Genomic DNA, 14,342 nt, shown 5'->3' on the forward strand with positions numbered 1-14,342 from the left:
TTAAAGAAGCTACTGAAGATACTTTACTAACTGTACTCTAATCTCAGGTTAATGCTGCCAAAATATCTATGCTTTTAGACTTTTCTATAGTAGAAAATGTCTTTAAAAATCATATTTTTCTAAGAAGAAGTAAATTTAGTATATTTTTTTTCTGGCAAATCTAAGACATCTCTAAAAGAGGTATCAACTCACAGAGGTGTGTATGTGTGAGTGTGTTTATGAATGAGTGTGTGTGTTAAGGAAACTGTAGGTAAAGGACAAATGGGAATTACTCTGTAATGTAGGTATATCATCAGTCCTTTTAAATAAATGTGGAAACTGAGGGTCAGAAGAGCTATCTTAGTCATGCTTACGGTACAGATATGGATTCCATTCTTAAAAATTGGACATATTTAAGTTATAGGAACTCTTCGATTTATTAATTGCATATAAATATGTTATAGGTGACTACATATACTATTTCTACATAATGCCAATGAATTGTAGAAAATACATAAGTAAGTTATCATACTGTATTAATAATTTTTAAAATTTTTTCTACATTTTGTGATGATTTAACAACTTGGAACTTTGTAGATTTGGGAAAGGACAGCCCAAATTAGGGTAGTTAGCTAATTCCCAGTGGTAGCAAACCATTTGTCTTTGAGAACACTTTTTTCTTTAGTAACATGCTATAGGATGTGTGCATTCACAGGAGAAAGTCAGAGAAAGAGAAGACAAGTGAGAAAGCACATACCCAGGGGATATGACCATACCACAGTCTCCCTTCTCTTCCAGTCTCTTCTTGGGATTTTGGGCATACACACACATGCTCCTGGCGTGTTCCTCAAGCTGCCGTGTCAGGGACTTGAATCACACTGTTGGCCATGTGAGATCCAGCTGTCTTAACCACCATGTCATGGACTGATCCCCATTTTCTTTTAAACATTTATGTATTTATTTAGAGAAAGAGAGAGAAACAGACAGAGAGTCAGGGACCTGTAGCAGGGTCTCCATACCATGACTTACACCCAGCCTCAGCCAGCCTGGGTTATGGGCACCTGCATGTGATTAGCAAGTTCATATATTAATATTTCATAGATGAAGTACTAACAGTATTTAGATGAAGTAACTTGCAGTATGAGGTAATAGTCACAACTGAAGGTGCTAAAATCAGAAAGAACTGAATTCAAGTCCCAACTTCTTTTACTGTAAGTTTCTTCATCTAAGTTTGTTTCCACATTTATGTGATGGGACTTCTAATAGCTACTTGATAGACTCTATGCGTGTTTTAATTGGACAAGACTTAAAAAGTTCTTAACCAAGTACCTGGATTATAAGCATAGGCAATATTTACAATTTCTTTCTTTTTTTTTTTTTTTTGAGATTTTTGCCATAGGGTACATACGTGTACTCGCCACAGTGAGAAAGACAGAAACAGAGGGAAAGTAAAAAAAATCATCCCCTGGGGGAATGGCCATGAAATGCCTCAGGTAATTATCTAAATGATTTGAATCTCTCCCTATTTTCATCTTCACTGTCTTCTAAAAAATTTTAATGGTGTATTTGCACCAAAAGTTAGTCAAATAATTACTTCATTTTGGTCAGCTTTGCCTACCAGTGTGGAGGTATAGTTATTATATTTGGCAAACATTACCAACACAAATCAGAGAACGACTGTGCTTACATTCTGTCTCTCCTAGATCACTAAGGTAAGAAAAGATACTCTCAATTGTTTCACGGGTCCACTGGATGGGATTAGGGAAAAAAAAATGGGTTTAACTCCCTCAATTCCATAAAAAAAGTCTACTTCACTTTTAGACTTATGGAATTCTCCTAGTTATGATTTTTATTTTTACTCTCTTCTGAAAGATTACTTAATTCATATTTATTTAGCCCTCAATGTATGTCTACTTTGAAGACCTTTCTTGAAAAGGGAGGAAAGGAAGTGAAGTAAAAGTAAACAAAATAGAGAGAGCTTGAGAAAAAGTGCTTTGACTGCTTGCAGCCTTCAGCTTGGGTTATTCCTCACATTTACATAAAGACTTATTATCATCTTGACTGCAATCATGTAGAAAATGAATGGGGTAGAAAGTACACGAGGACAATTTAATAAAACGAGCTTTCTTTTCTTATGGATTCTTTGAAGAAAGGAATCATTAGACAAGACTTGCCTTGTATTTACCCAGGTCATGAGGCATATCAGTGTGGTGATGTGCCCTTGGCAAGAAGTCCTTAATTAGAAATTCCTCTGCTCGCAGTAGGTGCTTCCTAAGATGGAAAAAAAAAAAGAGAGAGAGAGAAAAGAAATAATTTGGTAGGGAAGCCCTTTCTGAGGTCATAAAATCCAGGCTCAGGTGAACGAAAGGAATAATTTGCTGACTGCAAAAGAGCAAAAGTATCATAATGGGTTGCTGGGTTTTAAATGAGAGTCTCTCTGTCATATTAGCAGTAAGTATCATTTTTGTTATTTAATTCTAAATATATATATATATATTGCATAGTCTGTGATTTGAAGGATAATTTGTATAGGAATGCTAAATTGCTTGAAGTATTACTCTAGTTAAAAGACTAAAACGTGTTAGAAAACATTCAGTAGATAGATTTAATTTACCCTTATAGAATCAGGCAAAGTTGTTTTCCGATTGAGTTCATTTTTAATTATTTTTAAAGTCAAGTAGTTTGTTTTTGCATAATGTATGAATGTTTTTCTAAATCAAATGAAGTCTTAGAATCAACTATGAAATTGGAATTTTTTTCTGGAGTACTGTCTGAGTTGCTTTTAAAGATTTCCTCCTTCTTGACAACATTGTCAAGCAACATTGATTGAGAGAGTTTTATACTTTTCGTTCAATTACTTAAAGCTGACCCATATGTGTCTAAAATCATTTCTTGTGACATTAATAATTTCATATCATTGTAATCACTGTTAAAATGAATCTATAAGAAGTAAATAGGGACTAATTCTGATTAATATTGAAAAGCTGTTCTTTTCACTTTATAAAAACCTCAGGTGATTTTGAATACAAGAAAAGGTTAAAAATAGTATTGATTGGGACCAGCAGTTAGTTTAATGGCTATGTCGTTGAACTCCCATGTAGTCGACCACGGTTCGAGTCCTGGACCTGATAGCTTAAACTCATGCCGGGCGTGTGTGCATGTGTGCCCAAGATCCCAAGAGGAGAATGGAGGAGAAGGGGTTGCAGCATGGCCCTCCCACCCGGAGGGGTGATTTCTTGGTTTCTGTCTCTCTGTCTTTCTCTGTCTTCCTGGTGAGTGCACGTGCCCTATAGCAAAAACCTCTCCAAAAAAAAAAAAAATAGTATTGATTGTTTCTCTTGTTATTCTATACTAGCTCTTGTGGCTGGGAGTGAATTTATATCTGTTTATTGACACATTCTGTTGGTATGAAGAGGAAGAGTCTTTCCTTTACACACGAGTCATCCTGGGTGTAAGTAGATTTGGTGACTTTGCATTATTGTTTCAGAAAACAAAATGCAATGAATTCTATTTTTCCTGGCTTCCTTGTTTTCACCGAATCTCTTTCTTGTGTCTTTACATATGGACAGTCAACATTGGCTTGGGCCCGAGCATCTGCCCTGTGCCTGAATTTTAACTGCATGCTAATCCTATTACCTATCAGTCGAAACCTTATTTCATTCATGAGAGGAACAAGTATGGTAAGCACGATAGTACTTAAAATAATCTCAGTTGTTACAACATACTAATTTAAGTGCCACTGAAACTGTGACGTACTTTACTATGAAGTGCCCAGTAACCCTGTGAAATATAAGTTTGTGTTTTTGTCAGAACAGAATGGCTAAAACTGAAAATCAGTCATCAGTGCATCTGATGAGACTTGGGTTTTTACCTTTGGCTTTGTACAATGACGTTGGGCTCCTTGCTCAATCCCTTTCGGACACATTTACTCCATCTGAAAAATAGGGCCAAGAAAACTGACCTGATTCATGGAGATGGCAGCCCTGTAACAGCATGCCGTATACCGTTAATGACTGAAAGAAGATTAAATAAGCAATTGAGGGTCCAGCCAATAGTGTGGTGGTTAAGGTGACTAGAGCTCACATAGCTAAAGACACAGTACCAGTCCCAGACTTAATAGCTTAAAAAACACACTGGGTGCATGTGTGTGCATGCCCAAAATCCTAAGAGAAGAACAGAGAAGGGATCATGACATTGCCTTCCCTCCACCCCCAGGGGTGTGTTCTCACTTTTCCTCTCTCCGTCTCTTTCTCTGTCACTCTGGCAAGCACACACAACTATAAAAATTTTTTTAAAAAGTTAAAATAAATAGCACCCAGGAAATATCTCTCTGAGTTCTCACCCCCAGAAAGCACAATTATAGTACACAGATTTTAGTATGTAAATTTTAACTCCTATCAGACATAATGAGACATTTCCTAATTCTATTAATTTCACTGTGTTGACTACTTAACTTGTGTTTCCTGTTAAACCAATAACCCAGAGAAAAATGAGTCCTCTTATAACCTTTACCCAATGCAATAATTCATTATATCAGCATCAACATGATTTTGAGACCATTTATTTATGTAGATTTATATAATATCTTTCTTCGTGTAATGAGAAATAATTTATAAACTACTAAAATCACAAAGATTAGAATGATGGTTATCACCTTCATTTTCTAAACAGCTGTTAGAGGCATAGATATCTTCGCAGGTCTATTCAAGAGTTTTGAATGATAGCCAGGGATCTACTAATTCAATCACTTTTATTAGTTGAAATTTCAGCCAAGTACCTAATAACCTCTGGCTTCGCCTGTTTGACTAATGACTATTTACTTTCATGTCAGTGTAGCCCCACTTGAGCAATTTAGAGTCAGAGTCTAAGTCCTACTCTCTTAACTTTCGTGTAGCTATTAAAACTGTGATTTTCCCCTAAATCAGGCATTTTTTTATTATTCCAGTGCTGCAGAGGACCATGGAAAAGGCAATTGGACAAAAACCTCAAATTCCATAAATTGGTCGCCTACGGGATAGCTGTTAATGCAAGTAAGTGCTCATTAATTGCCTGACAGATTTGATAATATCCTCTGTTTATAGTTTTGTGTTAATCAATTCTCACTCTTAGGTAAAAAAAAAAAAAATCTCTGCCTCCCATCTGACCACATAAACCTTCTAATAATGGGTTTTTTAATTTCCAATTTATGCTCTTCATATGAGTTTTACTCTACCAAGAATATAATTTATCAAAGAAAATTGATAAAACTTCATTTTGATTTGTGAATAATTAATCTGCTTGATAATACAATGATAAATGCCTGCTCACAAAAAATTAACTCTTCATGGGGCCAGCAGGTGGCATGGTGGTTAAGGTCCTGGATTCCCACATGACCAACTCAACTGCAATTCGAGTATCAGACCAGCAGCTTGAAAATCATGTCAGGTGCATGTGTGTGCATGCCCAAAACCCTGAGAGGAGAATGGAGAAGAAGGAATTGTGGCATGACTACTCCCCCTGGGATGTGACTTCTCACTTTCCTTCTGTCTCTCTCTGGTGAGTGCCAGTGCTCTATGGCAAAAGCCAAAAAAAAGAAAGAAAGAAAGAAAGAAAAAACAAATGAACACTTTGTTATTCAATATAGTTCACACCAGAAATAAAATTGACCTATGCTCAAAATCTCATTCACCGTCATGAAAAAATGACTACCAAATGGCAGGCACAGTGGGCAGTAAAAGGAAGGAAAAAGAACAAAAAGATCCTATACACAAGATTAGCGAACTGATGAATATACAGGGAACTTGATAAGAAGCGTTATAGGCATATAAGTTGCTATTGTTATTATTATATTTCTTTTTCTTTTTAGAGAGAGAATTTTTTTGCTATAGGGCACATGTGCTCACTGGAGAAACAGAAACAATGAAATAGAAAGTGAGAAATCACCCCCTGGGTGGATGACCACACTGCAATCCCTTCTCCTCCATTCTTCTCTCGAGATCTTACACACACATGTACACACTACAGTGTGAATTTTTTAAGTTGTCAGGTCCAGGACTCACATGGTAGTTGACTACATGGGAGTCCAGTGTTGTAACTATTACACTATCTGCTGGTCCCATTATTATTATATTTCTAATTCAAGAAGAAGATCGTCAACGTGAATGTCCCTGGCCAAGGTTAGACTCTACTGAAGAAGACAAGAAGAGGGCAAGGTCAACTAGCTTGTGGTTTTGTTGGAAAACAAAAGACATTGAAATAAAAGGCTATCTGAACAATAAAGAGTTATGATTCAGGACAATTTCCTTCAAACCAATTTAACTATAAAATGTTTTCCTCATTTGTTTTTATCCTCTCATGCATAAAAAATAGCAGAGTAAAAGGAACACTCAAAACAAATGTGAATTTAATTAAGCAACAAGACATGACAGACGGTGCCCAAGTGCCAATTAACACAACTTTGGGTATGCAGTGAAATATGAGAAGATTCTCCCTATTGATTGTCTTCAATACCAGACTAAACCAATGCTTTGCAAGAGGGCTTTGTGGTTTGCTAAGAAATCAGGGTGAAAAGACACCATGTTCTAGAGAAACCCAGCTAAGGAATGGAGGGCACAGAACCGGGCTGACTCACTTTTGTCTTCCAGGGCCTACGATGGCGCTGAGTATTCATAGGTACCAATAATCTTGGGTGAATAAGTGAATCAATGTATGAAGGAGTAAAGACTTAGGATAGCAGATTTTGGCTCAGAAATGGAAATCTTTTCCAAACTTTGAATATGAACGTGAATTAGAACGAGAGTCCCCTAAGAGTACTGAGTGCACCATCTGCTTGGTACCCAAGCAGAGACCAGATTGCTCCTTATCAGACTCATCACATAAGAAATTCAAGCAATCTTCAGGCTTTCTCTAAAACCTTATGAGTCTTTAATTCCTACATTAAAAAGAAGAGTACTGGGCCAGCTGGTGATGTAGTGGTTAAGAAAGCCGGATCCCACATAGCCAACTGCAGAGTTCAGGTCCTGGACCTGGAAGCTGGGAAAACACTAGGCAAGTGCGTGTGCAGGCCCAAAATCCCCAAAGGAGAAATGAAGAAGAAGGGATTGTGACATGAACCATTCCCCTATGGCAGGTGCTTTCTCACTTTCCTTATTTCTCTCTCTCTCTCTCCTCATCCCTCTAGCAAACACACACATTCTCTAGTAAATAAAAGATAAAAAGAAAGATACAACACAGAAAATGGTAAGAAGAATATAGTAGCTTTAAGGCAGAATTGGACTTTACAAGTTGGTTATAATGATAATATAGACAGAAAGAAAAAAAAAGTATTGGGACCAGCAGATGGCATAATGGTTATGTCACTGGACTCCCACATATTGACTGTGGTTCAAGTCCCAGATTAAGTAGCTTAAAACTCACACTGGGCGCATGTGCATGCATGCCCAGGATTGCAAGAGGAGAATGAAGGAGAAAGGATTGTGGTATGGCCATCCTCCCTGGGGGGGCATTTTTTTCTCTGTCTCTCTCTGTCTCTCCCAGTGAGCTCATACACCCTATAGAAAAAAATCTCTCTATAAAGAAAAAAAAAGTATCAAAACATTTTAAAAGGAAGCAAAAACAAAGGAAGATATGTGTTATAAAACTGTTCTTGGGACAGGAGGTGGCACAGAGGTTAAGGCTCTGGATCCCATATGGCTGACTCAGTGGTTCTGAGTTCCAGGCCCGGCAGCTAGAAAAACATACTGGGTATGTGTGTGTACATGCCCAAAACCCCAAGAAGAGACTGGCAGAGAAGCAACTGCAGCATGGTCATCCCCCCTTCCCCCAGGAGGGAGTGATTTCTCACTTTCCCTCTCTCTCTGTCTCTCTCTGGCCAGTGCATGTACCCTACAGCAAAACTTAAACAAAAACAGAAACAGAAAGAGGAGTGTTCTCCTTAAACCTTTAGGCATGTGTATTTCTCTATACATAAGCACCTATTAACAGTATAGTCCAACAGTAATGTATCCTGACCATGTGTGATATATCCAGACAGAAGCTGTATCCTCCTGAAACCTGGGTAGTCAGGGCAGTTTTAGGATTGGACATAATTCAGTGTGGGCAGCAGTGTACTATAATCAGATGGCCGAGTTATTTTACACCCCTACTACTGATTGGTTTTGTGATCTCAGAGAAGTTCGTAGACTCTGTGCAATCAAAAGAATAGTGATACAACCCATGCATCTCAATGAAATGCACGGGTTATTGCCAGGGCTGGACCACCTTGGAAATGTGTAGAATACAACGGCATTCACCTGCTGCTGTTGCAAATCAGATCACCTGTGGCTCTGGATCTAGCCTCTGCCCCCTGCTGCAGGCCCAGCTCTTCCCATGCCCCCTTGCCTTTTTCTTGGAGCAGCACCAGCTCTAGGCTGTCCCTGAGTGTTCACCTCTATTGGAATCCTTCCTTTCCTCATGCTCACTGAAGCAGGTATCAGCACATCCAGAACTCATTGTCTGGTCCCCTCCCCCAGACCCAGACCCCCCACGACAGATCTAAAGTCACCCTCCCTACCATGCAGGGAAATTCCCAACTCCCATCACTGCCAGGGCTGAGTCTGTGCCTGAGACATCTTGGCTTCCCTGGTCCTTGGCAACACAATATGTTCTCAATAAATGTGGTCACATCTGAAGATGAATAGGAGTCAGCCAGCAGGCAAACGAGATTGAAGGAATTACAGGGAAAGGCACGACATCAGAGTGAGTGAGGTGATCAGGGAGCCGTGTGGGACGCAGATTCAAAATGACGCCAATCATCTGAAATACAAATTCACATTCTGCTGCAACCAGAGATAACAGGGTGTCCTTTCTCCCTCTTTTCCCACACAAATCCCTGGGGGAAACGAAGCATTCTTTCCAGTCCCCTCCTCTTGAAACTCGCTGCTTTGCCAGGCTCCCCAAAACCTCGGAGTGCACCGCAGCAGGGTCAGAGCTGCATCTGAGAGCAGAGGACTCCTCGTCCCACCTCCATGGCAACCAGCAGCTCTGCCCTAATTTCCATTCCAGGCAAAGGCGGGAGGTGGGAGGAGAGCTCTCTGCTCTCCCAAACCCTGACAAAGCAATTATTGCATTTCACATTAACTAAGAAATGTGGCTGGCATGGCGCTTTTAGGGAGGGTGGGAAAAAGGTAAGCTCTGGTTTTATAGATATACCTTTGCTTTTCACAGTGCGTCCTTCTGGGGTATTCACTTGGGAGAAGCTGAAAATGTCCCTGTGCTTATTTTATTAGCGTCACCCATTATGAGGCTTTTCAAATAGCCGTCGGGCTTAATAGAGGTGTGTAACCTTGGGAGAAGTGTAGCCACGTTGACGCCTGTGTGCCAGCCTCTAATTTCCCATCCTTTCCCCTATAGGTTGAACTGCAGTCTTTAATTGGTCAAATCATTAAAGGATGTAATTAGAGACAGTGAAAGTAGGCTAGGGAGGAGGGAAGACGCAAAACAATGGTATCTATAATCAAGAGCATCAAGAAAGCAGTGACAGAAACTCTTCTGTTGGCTCTCTGCCTTCCTGCTTGCCTGCCTATAAGAGCTGCAGGAGCATTCTTCAGCCACTAATAAATCATTTTCAGGGACCCATAACCCCATGGGTATAAAAATCATAGTTTCACAGCCTCTCTGTTCTTATGACTGCGGATCCTTCTGGATTCCCTGGTCCACAGTAGACCTTGAAGACCCTTCCAATTGAAAAGCAGTACTTTGAGTCCCAGCTTCCATCAGCGGAGGCTGTAAACAGTGACCCAGGCAGTTCTTTCTGGCAAATTCCACGGTTTGCATCTGCCAGGTCCCAGGGACGTAAAATAACCCCGAACACAGCTCCTGATGAGTTGCTAAAATTAGTTTACAAACATCAATACATACAACAGGAACAGGTCGAGAGGAAAGAGCTCAGAATAAACCACTGAGAAAATGAAGACTTGAAGGCCCCGTACTTGAGAATGGCCCCGAAGACACACATTTTCAGCCTTGACCCCACAAGATTGCTACTAGCTGCTTCTGCCTGAGACACTGGGAGCTGGAAGGAGGGCCATCCCCGTCCTGCCCAACAGGATTTCATGTGATTTAACAATGCATGGATACACAGGGGACCAAGCCCACCAATCTCCCTTCAGATATCAGACCACAAATTTGAAAGCTGGCAGCCAGATTCTGGCCACAGCAGCACGCCAGGGTTTGTTGCCGGGTCCTTGTTTCTAAAGGCTGCTTAATTAGAAGGTGATAACAGTCCAAAATGACTGTTATCACTGAGGGGCAGGCAGAAAGACAGCAAGAACTGACCACACTTCCAAGATTCCCCTCAGTTATGGTTCCTTTGATCTCCTGAAATATAAAATGAAGAAAAGAAAAAAGGAAAAGGAACTTTCTCAAGACGATTGGCTCTAATCGTAGCCTTTATGAATTTTTTTTTTTGGTTTGCTCTTCAATAAAACTCCTTATTTGAACTCAGAAGTTCACACGCCAATTAAATGTGCATGTGTAGGGTTTCCAAGATTGCTACTCTTCGTTAAAAGTACTTTGATGAGAAAATAAAATTCTGAAAAGACCCAGTTATGGCACCTTTTAGCTTGGCACACTTAAGTGGCGTATGGAAATGTGTGTCTTTGGCTCTTCCAAGCACACAGCGTTACATACCATACAAAGTCCACAGAGGCCATGAACGAGATCGCCTCACACTGAGGGCACTGGATCTGCCACAAGGCCCAGGATCCCACTTAAGCCAGTGCTGATTTGGAAAATGTATTAAAATATGAGCTTCACGTTTGCATTATTTCCAATAGGTCTGAAGACCCCTTTCAGGTGATAAATGTTCCTAGTGAACTTTAGAGAACAACACAGGAGCGATGCAGTCGGGAAAAAAAAAATGTTGAGATATCATGGAGTTTGTTCCACTCTACCCATCTCACAGATGAGAAAACAGGGGCTGAAAAAGACTGTTTTAAGCCAGCGGAGGGTGTCCTTTTCAGTATACCTTCTGCTACATACTAATATGAAATCTAGTACCATGAAATGATATTGATGTCTGGGACCAGCAGTTAGCGTAATGGCTATGTCGCTGAACTCCCATGTAGTCGACCACAGTTCGCGTCCCGGACCCGGTGGCTTAAACTCATGCCAGGCGCATGTGCATGTGTGCCCAAGATCCTGAGAGGAGAATGGAGGAGAAGGGATTGCTGCACGGCCATCCCCCCTGGGGGGGTAATTTCTCACTTTCTATGTCTCTGTCTTTCTGGTGAGTGCACGCGCCATATAGCAAAAACCTCTGGGGGAAACAAAAAGAAAAAAGAAATTATATTGATGTCTAAGAAGGAAAAAAATCAAGTTATATCGCTATTTTATCATATATTTGATAAGATGCAACACAGACAACGTAAGTATACATAAAAAAAAATATTTGAAAAACAACGTAAAATGGTCAACCACCACGGTGCCACAGTGACACAACAATTCAGAATGCTGAGAGCATATGGAAGGTCCCAGGGCGGATCCTGAGGTCTTCCTGTGCATGTCAGGGACATGTATGTATGTCCATGATTCTGACTGAGGCTGAGGGTAGGATCACAGCATCAAGACCCTTTTGCGGGTACTTGTCTCTCTCCATCTTCCTCCATCATGGAATAAATCAATAAACTTTTAAAAAACTAAAAGTATAAAGGGAAAAATAGAAAATAGCATCTTCCTCCATCATGGAATAAATCAATAAATCAATAAATCAATAAATGTCTAAACCAGAACAAAAGCAATGTCTTCCCTGGTATCTATCAAATCTCACCAGCTCTGGATTTGGTAGCTAGTATATCTTTTGTTTCCAGCCAAGATCGCTCTAAAATTAGGATCAGATCTAAGAGGTAAATACAATGTTTAGACAAACTAAATGTGCATGAGCACTTTTTTCTTTGAGAATTCCTGAGATAAATAAAATATTCCACTTTTTATCTTCTACTTTGTGCAAAGAAAACAAAATGGAGGTAGCTAAAGCAAAGAAGCACTTAAGACATGAATTTTAAAGTACGTGAAAAATACCGAAGAGAATAGTTCGCAATCCATCCCCTTAGGAGCTGGCTTATAAAAGCATCTCAGGCTTTCTTATGCTACTTCATTAGTTTCTTCGGCTGTTATGGGAGACCTGGCAATAAGAATAAATAAATAGTTCAATATCGTTGCTCATTCAGTCAACATACTTAAAGTCAGCTTAACTGTGTCAAAGTCTCAAGTGGAAATCTCTCTAATAGAAAACTGATTGTGATCAACAATTCATTACACTGAAGAAGAGTACTATAAAATATAAAATAGTATAAAAAAACGATCCTTTATCCTGCATTTTTTCTCTGACTGTCACACATGGCATAGGCAATAGTGAACAAGTCACTTAACTTAGTCAGAAGCTCAGTTGCTATTTCTGCAAAATGGGCCCAGCTCTGCTCCCTGCCTGCCGTGTTTTAGGCCAGAGAGAAAGAAAGCCAGGAGCAGAGGAGTGAGGGTGGAGGGATGGAAGGTACAAGGAGCATTGACAGCATCCCACAATGAAGACCCCAAATGCCAGAAGCCAGAAGCCCTAGACACAGTTTGACTAAAGACACCGAGTAAACCATTCAGAGTTTTAGCTAAGCCCATGTGAGAAACACTGTTCTGAGTAAATAGTAAAATGCAACAATTGTTTATTAGTCCAAAGCAGCAATATAGCTTAATGGTCAAAGGATGGGACCTTGGAGTCCCACCAAAGGGTGTCATCTCACAGTCCCACTAACAAACTACAAATTCTTAGCTTGTTGAATACTGGCCTATAAAATGGGAATAATACCCAAAAATGAAATTAGATGATATGCATACAGCATTTAGACCAGTATCTGGTGTTATAGTAAACATTTATTATATATTAGCTATGAGAAATATCTGGGAGTTTTTTGCTTCTTTGTTTGTTTGTTTTGTAAGGTTTTTGCCATAGGGCACATGTGCTTACTGGAGGGGAGAGAAACAGAGAGAAAGTGAGAAATCACCCCTGGGGGGATAGCCATGCCACAGTCCCTTCTCCTCTATTCTCTTCTTGGAATCTCGGGCATCCAATCTCCTCCATTCTCTTCTTGGAATCTCGGGCATCCATGCACACTTGACTGGTGTGATTTTCAAGCCACCAGGCCCGGGATTCGAACCACACAATCATTCATCTGGGATCCAGTCGCCTTAACTTCTATGCTATCTGCTGGCCCACACCAATTTTATTTTAATTGTGTTAAGAATTAAAGTAAACCTAATTCATCATAATTTAATTTTAAATGTATGGTCATTCTGAAAGAGAAGTAAGTATCATGCTCTCACAATATCATTAGAAATAAGACACAATTACTATCAAAAGAAATTTTATATACTATAAGTAGGATATATCATATACAGTTTTTGTATGTATCATATATAATACATATAATATACAGGATACATATTTTATATAGTTACACATGTAACTTATTTCCAGCCACTTTAACCACCATACCACCTGCTGGACCCAAAATACCTATTTATTAAAGGCCACAATAACTATCTGAAAACAATTAGGAATACTGGACAAGGTTTGTGTTCAATTGAACATACTGCATAGGAGAAAAGATTGCACTGAGATAAACGTTTCTAGATTTGTGGATGTTGAGACTCAACAAGGCAGCCCCTCACAGACATGACCTCCATGCTGGCACAGCCCATAGGGGGGACATGCATTACCTGGTGGTGTGAACCCCACGGAGACCAGAAAGGGGCAGCAAACTCCATACATGCTGACACCAGAGCACTTTGCTTTCTTAGGTGAGCCTCAACCAAAAGTGAATTTGATTTGATTTTCATCTTAAAAAGCTGGAGAAAAATGTATACAAAATACATATCAGCAGAGAAAACACCACTCCAACAACATTGGGGCTATAAATTGATTTCCTGATCCTTTCTTTACCCCCTCTACCTTTCTGCAATCTCATTGTCACTTAGAAATAATTATTAAGTACTAACTGGTGCCAAGCCATGTGCCAAAGTGCTGAAGGTGCTTTTGTTTTGTTTTGAGAGAGAGATTTTTGCTGTAGAGCACTTGCACTCGCTGGAGAGACAAGTAGAGACAAAAAGGCAAGAAATCACTCCCTGGGAGGATGACCATGGGGCAATCCCTTCTCTTTCACTCTCCTCTCAGGATTTTGGACACACATGCACATGTGCGTGGCGAGAGTTTTAAGCCATCGTTCAGGGACTAGAACCATGGTTGGTCATGTCGGAGTCCAGCAACATAACCATTATACCACCTGCTAGGCCGTAATGCTGAAGATTTAAGGTTGAATAAGTCTCACAAGTCAAGTCTACTGGAGCATGCAGGTGTA

At 39.9% G+C, this 14,342-nt stretch overlaps 1 protein-coding gene across 1 annotated transcript in view; it reads left to right on the forward strand.

Moving 5' to 3' along the window:
• Positions 1 to 2,385: 2,385 nt before the first annotated feature.
• The window catches only part of NOX3 (NADPH oxidase 3), a 67,184-nt gene continuing 55,227 nt past the window's right edge, over positions 2,386 to 14,342 (forward strand). Inside the window, exons 1-4 of the mRNA XM_006139976.1 lie at positions 2,386 to 2,430; positions 3,335 to 3,430; positions 3,549 to 3,659; positions 4,925 to 5,009. Of these exons, the coding sequence (XP_006140038.1) occupies positions 2,386 to 2,430; positions 3,335 to 3,430; positions 3,549 to 3,659; positions 4,925 to 5,009 (337 nt within the window). The remainder of the gene's footprint in view (positions 2,431 to 3,334; positions 3,431 to 3,548; positions 3,660 to 4,924; positions 5,010 to 14,342) is intronic.

The sequence above is a fragment of the Tupaia chinensis genome, unplaced genomic scaffold, assembly GCF_000334495.1.
Source record: "Tupaia chinensis unplaced genomic scaffold, TupChi_1.0 Scaffold000014_1, whole genome shotgun sequence".
NCBI lineage: Eukaryota > Metazoa > Chordata > Mammalia > Scandentia > Tupaiidae > Tupaia > Tupaia belangeri.